The following is a 13,754-nucleotide window of genomic DNA, read 5'->3' as shown; positions in this document are numbered from 1 at the left end:
AAAGAATGAATTTTAAAAGATGTTGAGGGTTTTAATCTCTGTCCAAAATGACACCTGCATTTGCAGCATCCTAAACAGATGTTCCTGTATACAATCTTCTGAAGTAAAACTAAATGCATATCATATCATACCATATCATATTTAGCAACTGACAAATGTAGACACTGGTAAACAAAAACACTGCTTTCAGAGATTATGCACCATAAAATTGTAGGTCTTTTCTGAACTGCAATGTTCAAGCAATATTTGTGAGTTGAAGAATCATCAAAAGATTATGGTAGCAGTGGTATGGCTTTCCTGTCTTACCAAAAGTGTTCTCAGATCTATTACAACATTGCTTTCCAAACACTGTTGGAGCAACAGACACTTCTATAAACAAGGACCATTTTTAGTACAAAGATGTGGCTATGATGATCAGTAAGTGTTTGTTACTGCCAGATGGAAGTATTGTAATGAGTAATACAGTAAAGTCTATTCAGAAACTGCAGCTGTAAAATGCTGTGAGTCATTCCCTTAGTATACTAGCAAAAGAAGCATGTTATTACCAGAGGTTTAGAAGAGACATAACCAGCTCATTTGGATGCACTGGTGATATTGATTATAAAAGCCCTCTGTTGTCCGAGACATAGATATCTGACATTCAGCCTTGCTTTCCATAGTCAGTTGAAATGGTCAACAAAAATGTCTGAATTCAGTGATCCTAACATTAAATGTTTTAGAACTGCAAACAATTTTTTACAGAGGCCACCAACTGTCAAATCTACTTTTCTCTCTCAGATGCTCTAATCTTACTGCCCTTCACAACAAGTATTAGTTTCCCTTTTCATTAATTATTTTTATCTGGAGCACTGGTGCCTGAGATTATTGACCACCTTTGATCCCCAAATCAAGTTTCATCAGTTATATTAGCAGAATAAGTTACAGTAACTTAACACAGAGGCATGAAATTTAACAAGGCATGAAAGTGACCGGTATCAAATCCAGGCAGACAATGTAACTTATTTTACTTAATTTGAGTTGGTTAAAAGAATTCCTGGGTTGGAACTGTATCAATAATGCCCCCAAATCACAGTGTTCCATGCCCAGTCTTTTATAAATTGATGCTAAATATAACTTTCCAAAATCACTGTCACCCATAGTGAAAAGCCAAAGGAGCATCAGCACTGTAAGAAAAGTGGGCATCCTGAGTGTACTGATTAAAAATCCCTATCTTGCCTATGTTCACGTATCGGACTACAGGAAGGTTTAGTAGAAATGGCATGAAGTTGTAGAGTGAGGAGTGCTTGAGAGAGGGATTCGGTCTGTGAGGGGGATTCTGTCAGGAGGGTTCGTTCTGACAGGTGGTAGAGCTGAGGAGAGCCGAGAACTCTCAGTATATGCTTGCTCTAAGGTTCTGAATCACAGAACACTGTTAAAATAGAAAAGGCACAGTCTCCCACGGTGTTTACAGGAAAAAGGGTCCTCAGAGGGAATACTCTGACGTGAAAGGGCAGTAGTGATTCCCAGGCCAAGGTGGATTTCTGGGTCTGCAAGGAAACAGTCCAGTTAAAATCCTAAATTCCTGAAGTGTGTGTGTGGAAAAGTCTGATCTATGAAAGATGTGTAGAAGAAAGTAACCTTAAGCCTCAACAGCATACAGCAACTTGAAACAGTATACGTTTTAATAAAAAGCAAGAGCACTGTGCCGTGAATAACCTCACTGTTTGATACATTTCTGTGGAAGAAAAAGAATCAAAAACTCCTTGTTTACATCTGTTATAATAAAGTTTGTTTGCAACCTGTTTTCCCCAAAGAAAAACCCACTGTCGCTCGTGGTTCATTCTCTATTGGGGGAATTCACCTGAGGGAAGGGAAACTGAGGGCTGGCACAGCGGTGCCAGGGAGGGAGAGTGCTGTTGCGTCGTCCCAGAAGTCCCTCTACATCGCCTACTAGTTGCAAATGGTAATATGTCAAGACCAATGCTATCAATACTTGCTGAAAATGCTAATAAATGCAACAAAGAAAAGGTTTCCTTACCAAGGAAGCCTTCAAATACAGTCTAGGGATTGTAATTGCATTCAAAAGCTGAATAGCAGGGTCACATGAGGCCTAAACAACAACAACCAAATGTGCTTCATACAAAGTGACAATCCGTTTTGAAACGACCCTTTCAAAAGGAAGGTAACTGGAAAATTCAGAAGTGTACTTTTTGTGGGGGTAGGAAGGAGGAGAACCAAAGATTTAAGGCTGCCTTGTACCACCAACAGTCTAACAATTAGCTTCTACAGCATTAAGTTAAAAACCTGTGTAACCTATAACTGGGATTTTGCATGCCAACATGCAAACCTTTTAAATAATACTAAATGAATTGGATTCATACAGGACTGTGTGCAGTCTTTCACACATAAAACATACTCCATGGTTGCATACTAAGTGGAAACAGAGATAGATAAATGACTTCTTTTGTAATTTTGCTTTTTCCAAGTCTGTTCCAAAGGATATTTTGATTTCTAGAGATAACAAATGCTTATAAAAATGACAAACACAACAAAGACTAATACATTTATAATGACACACGTGATCATGGAGCAGAGTCTACTTTCATCAGATATATCATTATGTTAGCAATGACAAGCTTGCAATGCTAATTTAAACAGCTTTTCATGGAAGAATCCTCTAGCCTTTCAACCAGTCTTGCTCTTTTTGGATTAGGATTTTGTCTAAAGCTGCTGCTGAGGACTAAGTTAATGAAATATTACTATTGTAGTATTAAATTACTAATTCATTAAACAGTAAAATGTACACATAGTATCTTTCTTAAAATTTAGTACCATCATTATGAAGCATCTATTTACACTTTATTTCTTATAAACTGTATGCAAAATCATTGGGGGGGAGTGATCTAGTCTTGTTTACCTTATTATTGCAAACATGGAGTTGAAGTTCTTGCATTCCCTGCAGTGCAATGCTATCTTAATGAAGTGCTTAATTATCTTCATCCTTTTCAGCTGGTTGGTTTCTCGCAGAATCTCAGATGCCACCCAAAAGGTTTCTTGGTTTATTACTTCTTCAAACTTTTTCAAGTTAGTACAGCTAGACTTAGATTTCAGTTTAAACAAGTCATCTATGTATTCTGTAGGTTCAATGTTACGGAACAGTTCAAAGTTACGCATAGAGAGTTGGGTTGCCACCTCAACAGTACTGAGTTGCAATAAAGAAATTTGACTCTCTCTCAGCAATTCCTGAGCATCTTCATCTGAACACAAGGTTTCTGTCTCCATGTTGTTCTTCAGATAATACCTGGGAGAGGGGGGAAGAGGGAATAAAGTTTTCTAGAAATGAAAACACTAATAGTAATGGAAAGCAAAGGTAGCTTGTTTAGAATTTAAAAATCAGTATATTTAAGAAGTACATTCAATTATATTCTGAAATGGCAGATGATGTACGAGTCTCACCTTCCACTAAGCTGTATTCTGTCAGCAAGCTTGGAAAGTTGATCTGGAAGCCTCCTCTGCTTGATTACTCCCTCTGGAGTGACTGAAACTTCACATAAAGAATATGCATCTGGGGTGGTGGTTAGAGCAAATTCTCGGATTGCTTGAATAACCACTTCCTTTGCAGTTGTGTCCTTACTGATCATAATGTAGCGGCTTTGTTGGTCTGCCTTAAAAACCCTCAGAACCTGGTCTGGTAAATCTGTAGGGAGGGGGGAAATCCTTTTACAGCATATAAACCATATAATAGAGTAACATTATTTATTTTTCAGTCAGGACCTGAATAGGAACAGATACACACTTAATTTTCTTTAGTTGCCATCTTGCTTCCTGTGAAATTGTTCTAGTCACTATCCTTCTTTTGGATCATCATTCTTTTTTCTGCCAATGATCAGAAGTCATTTCCAAGCAAAGCAAAATGGACCAGCATGCTGGCTTTTTGTTGTAAACTTTTATAAAGTTAACCACAAAGTATATAATCAGTGCATTCAGCTTTGATACTACTGACTGCATACTGACATGCTACTAAATTGCAGTTTATCCATAAATGATGAGTCTCAAGCTTGCCCCTCCCTCCATTCCAAGGGGGACATGAAAATAGAAAATTACAAACTGTATTTTTTTATTAACCATAGTATACTGAACCAAGCCAACTTCAAATAGGAGAGGGCATGAGTGATTAAGTAACCTTCATTTTAAGTCATTATGAGCTCATAAACCAAACATGCCTGCCTCAATAGTTGCCCTACAAGACACCCTAAATACTCATTAGTGCCTGTATGGCCCCAATTTTTTAGCTTGCTATATAATTTCCTGATGACTGGGTGGTGATGGACCTTTATTTTTTAGCACTTATCAAATATTATTGTTTCAAACTGAAAGAAAGGTGTCCAGGTCAACCAATAAATTTTAATGTTTCTTCAAAACTCTGTTTTTTGAGGTAATTATGTAAACAATCAAGAAAAGGTTGTGTCATCAGGTTTTTATCAATTCATCTATCAAGGCAAAAAAAAATTCAGTTTCCTTCCTTTCCTTCATCTTAAAATACTGTATACGTTGAGTGATTGACAATGGCAATCAAGAAAAATGAAAATTCAAACAAGAAACAACAAAAGGGGAGAGGTTTATATTGGAGGTATAATGGATGACATAAGCAAGTTTATTTTTACTTATTGCGGTTAATCTCAAATAAAAAATGTAGCACTAGAAATCATAAAAATGTAGTATGATGTAAAGTATGGGTAAAAATTTAACCCTCACCCCCAAATAAAGTCCTTTATTCCCCTGCTCTTTTAACCTACAGGGGGGAAATCCATGTTTTGCAAAGCCACACACACACACACAAAACCCACAGCTGCCTTTTGTTGAAATGAAGCTGGCAGTTTCTGTTGTTTTTGCCTCCTACCTATTGTGTGAACGAGAACAGTAGGCTGTATGAAGAGAGCAATGTTCAGCCCTCTCACCCGCTCTTTTCTTGCTGGTTTCTGCACTAATAAACAAACCTCATCACACAATCAACTCTATTCCCCAGCAACAAGGGATAAAATCACATTGTACCCGTTCACGTCCTTGCCTGCTCTCGAGTATCCTCCCCAACTTCATCTTCAGTACCTCCCCCTTAGTTCTGTAGACATGTTACCAAACCACTGGTTACCATTTCTACCAGTTCTCTCCCCCTTTCTTCCTAACTCCAGATGCATCACAGCTACATCTCCACCCACTGTGAAATTTAAGTGCAGATTAGGGTATATTTGAGGTCTGCTGGGGATTGCTTTCCTCCGAGTGGCTTCCCTGTAAGACTGAGATGGAATAGTTGACATGTATGATTGCACTTATAGGTGTGTGAACCTCTTTATATCTTAATATATTAAACCTTTGCTCAACTAATTTGTAAAGACCCCTCTACCTGAACTGCACATTTCCTCTTAACAAATTCAACTAAGGAAAATGTAACCTCTAGTAAACATCTTACATAAGATTGCAACCTGAAGGCTGAAATAAAAAAAGGCAAGGCAATAATCTGTTCTCTGGTTTAAAATGCCAGTCTGGCAAGACACTGAAAAGGATATCAAAGCTTGAGTTTGACTTTTTCAACTTACAGAACAATTGCATGGGAAAATGTTATTGCAAGTTCATGATCTCTATTGCCATGAACATCCCCATACTGAAATGTTGATTTACAAATCCACTTAACACAGCAAGCATTTTTTTGTTCCTCCCTAAGCACTACTCGGCTCCTCCAAGCTCTACGGAACAGCAATTCTGACAGGTTGAATTCTTTCTGCTCTAGTACATTCGATTTCCTGAATGCCTCCCCCATCTCCAACACAGTCCAAAGTAACAAGAAAACTATTGAGACTGTACATTTTCTGAAGCTTCAAGTATGCATTGTGGCTTAAGATTATAGCCCAACTTTCTTTAAAGCCCTCAAGGGAGCATTATACGTTAATGTTAAATAAATAGAGTACAAGAAGCCAATTCAAAAACAAACACCACAAAGAAAAATGCCTAGCAGTGTATACTGGAAGTGATTTTAATGAGCTTGTACCATTTTATTTGGTTGTAAACTGTCCCGGTATGCATATTTTTATGACAGGTGGTATAAAAAGGGTTTTCAATAGATAAAATAATAATACTAGTATGTAACCATCAACAAAGTAATATCACACAATATAGTTACTTCATTTCTCCTGTTTATAAATAAGCAATACTTTGTATACTGTTCACTAATACTGAATCTCTCTGCTTTTGGGAATCTATATGCCCACGTATCTTCCAGGACTTTCATTAAATGTGAAGCTTATTGACCGCATGTGTCTCCTTATCAGTCTCCTAACTCCATGTTTGAAGAAATTCATTTTCCTGTCTTATTATCTACACCCTAAGACATAGTCATTCAGAATTTCTACCTTGAATTGTTCTACTTAGTTTTGGCTGCTTCTCAACTATTTTCAGGTTCCAGGGACAACTACATCCATTTCATTACCCAGTCCTTTTAACATTGGTTTGCATGCCCTCACTCTCTGCACAGTGACAATGATAAATAAGTGCTAACTAATAATAATGGTAGAAATGTATTACAGAGTATTTCAGTAGATCAGACTATTTATGTGTCCTAAAAAAGAAGAAGTATTTTTATGTAAAGCAGACATGGAAGTCCCAACTCGTGGAACATAGTTTTTGTACCCATTTACACCTATCAGAAGTAGCCCAAAGGACACCCATGAAAATTTGAGACTTACCTGGGGTTGTGTTGAAATCTAAGATGCGGTGATGTGACTGCATTAAGTCAGGATTGCTTGAAGACAGTGTTCCACTGACCGGCAGAGCAGGAGGAATGTGCTTGGACTGCCTCAATCCCACAATGCTGTCATCCTGAGATTGGCCAATTCCAATATCGCTACGATGATGGGGAAAACAAAAGTATTTAGTGTTTTTATATTATCGTGACCTATATTGCTTTATTTCCCCCTGTATTTCTGATTTCCACATAAGCCATTCATCTTACAGATTTTTAAAGTATAAGCATTGCTTTGGCAAACTTACTCAACAGGAAGTTTTAACCAAAGCCATATTCACTAGTAAGGTACCAGCAAGATTGGAACTGTTACACCTAAATGTTGATTATAAATAAAGCTCAGGATTTTGTTTTTAATGTATGCAGGATACATGAAAGTATGTGATAAAATTTCCAGCAGCCCTTCCCCCCCTTTTTTGGAAAAGAAATGTTGATGTATTTATTTTATTCTTCATGAACCATTTCTACACAGAGATTCAACTGGCTATTGGGTAATGGTATTATTTATTAAATTTATATCCTGCTCTTCCTCCCAATGGAGCCTAGGGCAACAAACAAGTGATAAAACATTAAAACATCTTAGAAACAATTCTAATACTGATGCAGATTTCAAGGCAATAACCAATACAATAAAACTACAGACTGAGTTGATATAATGGAAAACACTCTGCGGTGCTGTGCATCACACTCACTTGTATGGTTTCTGAGGCAAGATACTGATGCGGGTTTTGTCTAGTATCTTCTTGAGCTTGTTTCGCCCACCAACAGTGTTGGCTTTGCTCTTCTTGGTTACTTTTTCCAATCCTATCACCTGCTCAACGTCAACTCCAAGATCTGGTATGGAATAACGGCTTGCTTTTTTAATATCACCAATTTTAGGAAGATGAGGAGCGCCGTTTCTTTTCTCCTCTGACAATCTTGTTAGAAGTTCCTTAAAAACTGCACAAAAGACGGAAAACACATAGAAAATAAACTCAAAAGAAATACATCAGACCCTTCTTGCACAGGCTATGAAAAGCAAAGAGGCATTTCACATTTGAACAAAATCCATGCTTGGACTTAACAATACTTCTAAAAATCTATTCCTGGGCATAGAATTAAGCCTCAAAATAAGTTGTTCATCTTATACCTAATAAAGAGAGTTTAAAAATCCATACACAGCTAAAGAGCAAGGGCACGTTTATGTCAGAAACAAGAAAAAAGCTATGGCATATTTCCTTCCAGAAGGTCAACTGAAATCCTACAGCGGCAAATCTAGGAAAGCCATAACACAATAGTTATGCAAGTTGTCTCAACATATTCAGAGGAATGCTGCGAGGTACAAAGGCCTCCAAGAATGATTTTCCACAAACAGTTTTAGTAACTTTACACTGCTTCCAAAATCATTTCACACTAAGGGTCTTGGCTGTAGTTACTTTAGAAACATTATGCAGACATACATATTATCTTATGTATGAAGTTAAATTTCATTACCGCAATAGTCTTTTCTGACCTTAATCTTTCCTAAACTTCAAAAGGGAACATTTGTAATTTAAGGCTACAATTCCCACTTAAGAGGAAGTAAACCCCACTGAACTAAGTTGAACAGCAAATAGATTCCATTTCTTATTATGATTTTTTATCAGTTTTTTGCATTGTTATAATATATTATAACATCTGCACATTTTGTTCTTATACAGCAGTAACTATGGAGACTGAAACATTTATTGCAAGTGTGGATGTCTTGCTTTCTACCCTCAGTGAATCTTTTTCCACATCGACCTTGCCTGTGGAAATTCTATTCTGCACAATTTAAAGATGTGTTCTGGAATGCACCGTAAAACTCATCTATCGTTGTGCATTGCAGAAAAAGATGGCAAGTAGTGAACAAGCTGTCTTTGTGCTTTTAAGGACATCCTGGTGAGGGTACTCCTGGTCTCATCGCAACACAATTCTAAAACTATTGCATTATAATAAAAGTTATACTTAAACCTATGGCTTTAAACTTACCAAATAAGTTAGTTTTCACAGTGATAGACAAATGTGTGTTATTTCGAAGAATTTCCATGGCTTTAGACAGCTGAATGTTTTCAAAATTTTGGCCATTTACCTCCAATATCTAGAAAGAGGAACAAAAGGATTGAATCCTGGCAATTCATAACGATGAGGAGTCTCCACTACAACTATTGGCATTCCAAGAACAACCTGATGAAATTTAATTTACATACCTGATCACCACGTTTCAAGCCTGCTTCAGTGGCTTTGCTACCTGAATCAACACTGTCAACAAAGATTCCAAATCCCTTTTCAGATCCTCCCAATAATAAGAAAGGCAAAGGGGCTTCCCGAGATGGCTTTGTTAATGTTATCATTCTTCGTTTAGCTTTAGCAGCACATGCAATATTTAACAGCCTCAGATGTCCACCCATTTTCTGTGGGGAGAGAATCCAGAGCCATTTGTTAGATGTAAAGTCACCTCAGTGTAGGACAGCAAGTCTCTTATTTTGCCAATAATTCATACCTCTCTTTCTAAATTGTTCTCAAATTCTTCCAGAAAACGAGTCATTGCAGAATCTCCCTCAAAATCATTGAAGTGATTGTTCACCCACAACAATACTACCCGTGTAACCTGAAAGAAACAATATAAATTCTTTATATAAATGCAGTTTTAAAAACCCAAGGAAAACTATTTTTCAGCTGCTTTCTTATTTTAGACATTTCCCCAACACCATATACTTCAGTATCTGATCTAGTGACATTTTTTTTAAATTTCTAGAAGTCCACCAGGTTAAAATAAAGAAAAAGCAAGAAACTGGGTTTTAAACATAAAGCTTCACATTTGTACAAAATCCTTCACGTACTTCTTTTCAGAGAAGAGAAACCTGTTATCCTACGTTTTTACCACAGGACGTCTATGCAAATAAGAAACACCACCATATCTCTTCATGAAACTATAGTGTTGAAATTGTAGCAATTTAAAAAGAATTGCTTCTGAAGCAATAGGCTCCAAACAGTTAACTGTCTTACAAAAATAACAGATTAAAAAATAAATTTGGGTTACTTTTTCTTCTTTTAAAAAAAGGCCTAAAGGCCATTTCCAATTTTGCATGTTTCTGTAATATGCTTTTTAGCTATGCTACCTTAGTTCAAAAGGAAAACTTTGCTCCTGCTGTGTCAGCAAACTGAGTCACTATCAGAAGCCACTATTCATTATATAGATTTTAATAACATGGAATCAATACAACTACCACTTCTATGCACTAACAAAACACAAAATTCAATGCAGTCTTTCGTTACAATGAGTTTAAAGAATCCATAAATAGACCTTGACAGGAACTGAAATTCCGACAATGTGCTGTTGAGAACCCGTTACCCTCCAAGTTTCTAAAATCCCTGTTCTGCTACAATGCCACAAATTTGAAAGTAACTGCTTGAATTCTTAGACCTAACATGAATTGAGGCATCCAAACATAGAGTTCTAGAATTGTAGAGTTGGAAGGGACCACAAGGGTCATCTAGTCCAGGTACCAGCAATGCAGGAATATTTTGCCTAACATGGAAAGAAAGAAGCAAGGGACTTTGTAGATCACAGAGGTCTGCTCCCTTCTTCCCTGGATAACTCTGTTGGATCTGTCAATAGATATCTATCTTCATAGCTATTAAAGGCTAGAAACAAACTTTCAGGATGCTGAATTCTATGCACCATAAATTTAGTGCACAGCTGAGGAATTGGACCTGGCTAGTGTATTGTATCCTTCCTTGCTTCAACCCATTGGCCAAGTGGGTGGGGCTGTTCACCTGTAATCATCTGGTGTCATTATGATGTCGGATGACAACCTGAAAGGAGCTCACAAAGCCCCTTTGAAAGCCAGTTTTCGGTACCAACCAGTTTACAAGCTACCCCCTTGAAAGTCCATTTGCTAGTGGTCTGAATATAAGCTGCTTACAAACATATTCCAAAGGGTGGCTGTCAGCACCCAACAGCTGATGAGAGCTGAGAGCCCTACCAGCTGCACTAGGGAGTTCCTGATGAAGTGCAGCCAGCCAATCTCAGTGAAGCTCCCTTTTGGAGCACTGAAGGACAATCCTGTGTGTTTCTGAATGTGGTTGTCAACTCACCACTCTGCTGCTTCCAGCTGGGGCCTAGGACTGCTCTGCCCATTTCTAACTCCAGTTAAAGCTTTTTAACCTCTTTCACATATCTGGCTAAAATCTAGTCAGGCATGAATGTCAAATGTGAAAACTTTAATCTGATTAACACAAACAAAAGTTTTTAAAACTGATTTTCAGGTCAATGAAGATGGGTACATTTAACGCTGTGGTCTAAACCACTGAGCCTAGGGCTTGCTGATCAGAAGGTCAGCGGTTTGAATCCCTGCGATGGGGTGAGCTCCCGTTGCTCAGTCCCAGCTCTGCTTGGCAGGGGGTTGGACTCGATGGCCCTTGTGGTCTCTTCCAACTCTATGATTCTATGATTCCTGCCAGCCTAGCAGTTCAAAAGCACATCAAAGTGCAAATAGATAAATAGGTACCACTCCAGCGGGAAGGCAAACGGCGTTTCTGTGCGCTGCTCTGGTTTCGCCATTAGCAGCTTAGTCATGCTGGCCACATGACTGTCTGTGAACAAACATCAGCTCCCTTGGCTAGTAAAGCGAGATGAGCGCTGCAACCCCAGAGTCGTTTGCGACTGGACTTAACTGTCAGGGGTCCTTTACCTTTTTTTCATTACATGCATTGCTACAAGTAGTGAAATAGACATAGGTGGCCAATCAGATTATATACATTCTTTTTCTCCTCCATAGAAATGTTATCTCCAGTGGGGGAGGGAAATATTGCCTGCTTTGTTGTCCAATTAAACTAACCGAGACCACTTTACAATTTGTTTAATTAGTGTATATTAAAATACGGTCATATTTTAGAATGTCATTATTAATGCAACCTTATCCCTGAGGCTAGGATCATTGAACCACTCCAATAACTTCTTCCCCACTTCCATCGGGCTGGAAAGAAATGTCCTGTAGGTCAACAGGAAATCCTCGATAAATGTTGGATCAACCACTGAATGTTCTTCCACCAAATGCATTGTCAACCTTTCCGGCGTTCCCTATAAAATGTAAATGTTCAAATATCAATACACATGAATGCATCTCAGCTTGAGCCCCCCCCCCCTTTTTTTTTTTTTTGTCTCACTGAAGTCAACATACATTTACTGGACCAGATTTACACAAAGCACCATACCCAGCAATTAAGAATAGTTCTTTGGTGGTTTTTCTCATTAAAAAGTCTGAAAAAAGACAGCATCTGTATAACATTATGATATAAATAAAGAAGACTGTGGTTTGAAAGAAATAGATAAACTGCTATTAGGTATATTATAGTATAAAAAATATACCTTGATAACAATGTGACCCTTTCTTGTTCCAGTGCGATCCAATTCCCTATGTTCTTTAACCATAACAATCTCTCCTTCCTCTTCTACCTTCTGCATGTTTTTCTCCACTTGGTTGAGGATGCGGCAATAATCTTGCTGGGCTATGCACACAAACTAGGGAAAATAGATTGCAAGAGACAAGTTCAAAGGTAATGGTTTCTAAAATGTTAAAGAGTACTTTGTCCAACCTGCCCTGCTGTCTAGCATACCTTAGTCCCAAGTGTAAGGGATACTATAGATTTGCCATCCTCAAATGTAGCAGAAACTATGAAGTCAGACCTTTAACTTCATGAGATCGATTAATAACCCCCATTAAAGCTCATTATTATTATTACCTTCGTTTTACTTTTATGGCACATAGATATTTTTCTAAATTAGTTTTCCAGCTAAATGCAGAAGTTGAATTTCTACAGGTTCCACTACTTCTCTGATTTTGGAACTGTTCACTATCACAAGGGCTACTATAAGCAATTTTTCTGTTATCACTGCAGATATAGTGCTTTATGCAATGAATATCCAAATGTGCCTTATGATCATTTCTGCTACACTAAGTGGTTGAATAAGCCAGAATGATATATTCTGTTATAATTCTTGCCTTAGGAAAGTGCATGATTAATTGATAAAATATGAATTAATGCCTATCAAAGAAATCTCATATCTCTATCCTTCGCCTATTGCCCTAAATAAAAGCTAAATCTGACTTCACATTTATTTTAAGGAAATTCCTAATTTCCATCTTGAGGGCATTTAAAAGTAAATGATGAAAGAAAAATGCCTTTTTAACAGTTGCTTCTACAATTAAAATAAGCAGCTATTTCCCCCTTTTAATCAGAATATTATTGCCAAGCATAATAAAGTAAAATAAAATATGTGATTCCTTCCACCTGACAGTCATGTCCTCACCCTTTCACAACATGCAAGTTTTTAACTGAACACACCACACTTGTGCAATGTCCAGTTTTTATCACCCAGGGTTGTTGATGAACTATTTTGGTTCTAGAAATGAATGTATTCTCTTTTATACTGGAATGTTTAAAATCACAGCATTTATATTCTTGGATACAACTGCAGCTGAGATTCTCTCTCTGTCTAACTACCAACTGCAACTGCTGAGGCCGTCGTAGGGAGAAACAGAAGCAGTAAGGCACTCCTCTCTCTCTCTGTTATGAATATGAATCTAAATTATCCTGTATTTAATACAAACTAATTTCATTTTGTATGCCACATTGGGCGGGCTCTACCTTGAAATACAGCATTTAAGAACAGAGAAAGAAATGAATAAATATTCATATATTTCAAATTAATATTCTTTCATTTAAAATTCATAAGAATGTGATCTTTACTAACAAGTGTTGCAAATAGGTTCATTAACCACAAACACTGGATATTCATTTTGGTTTTTTGACAGATCAATGAGGCCGCGCTTGAGACACTGAAGTTATACTACAGCCACAAGTTTACATCACTTAATGTTCTCATATTTATGGCACATAATGGCTTTGTTCAGCTGCAATACAGTTTAGTGCTATGTGAGTGAGCCTCAGGCTGGCCAGCTCACCTCTCCATATTCCT

At 37.5% G+C, this 13,754-nt stretch overlaps 1 protein-coding gene across 12 annotated transcripts in view; it reads right to left on the bottom strand.

Annotated features, from left to right (window-relative positions):
* RAPGEF2 (Rap guanine nucleotide exchange factor 2) overlaps positions 1 to 13,754 on the bottom strand; it is a 156,696-nt gene that overhangs the window by 16,769 nt on the left and 126,173 nt on the right. For all 12 annotated transcript variants that reach the window (XR_014515123.1, XR_014515124.1, XR_014515125.1 and 9 more), the window contains 9 exons: positions 12,144 to 12,296; positions 11,691 to 11,855; positions 9,273 to 9,380; positions 8,980 to 9,183; positions 8,762 to 8,870; positions 7,465 to 7,711; positions 6,717 to 6,874; positions 3,436 to 3,676; positions 2,897 to 3,280 (listed from right to left, as the gene is read on the bottom strand). Coding sequence is in view for 8 of the 12 variants with exons in the window: in XM_083457002.1 (XP_083313128.1) it covers positions 2,897 to 3,280; positions 3,436 to 3,676; positions 6,717 to 6,874; positions 7,465 to 7,711; positions 8,762 to 8,870; positions 8,980 to 9,183; positions 9,273 to 9,380; positions 11,691 to 11,855; positions 12,144 to 12,296 (1,769 nt within the window). In the remaining 4 variants the exon portion in view is untranslated. The remainder of the gene's footprint in view (positions 1 to 2,896; positions 3,281 to 3,435; positions 3,677 to 6,716; positions 6,875 to 7,464; positions 7,712 to 8,761; positions 8,871 to 8,979; positions 9,184 to 9,272; positions 9,381 to 11,690; positions 11,856 to 12,143; positions 12,297 to 13,754) is intronic.

This window comes from Podarcis tiliguerta (assembly GCF_965153285.1).
Source record: "Podarcis tiliguerta genome assembly, chromosome: 9".
NCBI lineage: Eukaryota > Metazoa > Chordata > Lepidosauria > Squamata > Lacertidae > Podarcis > Podarcis tiliguerta.
The sequence above is the reverse complement of the archived record's forward strand: the minus strand, read 5'-3'. Positions and strand labels throughout refer to the sequence as shown.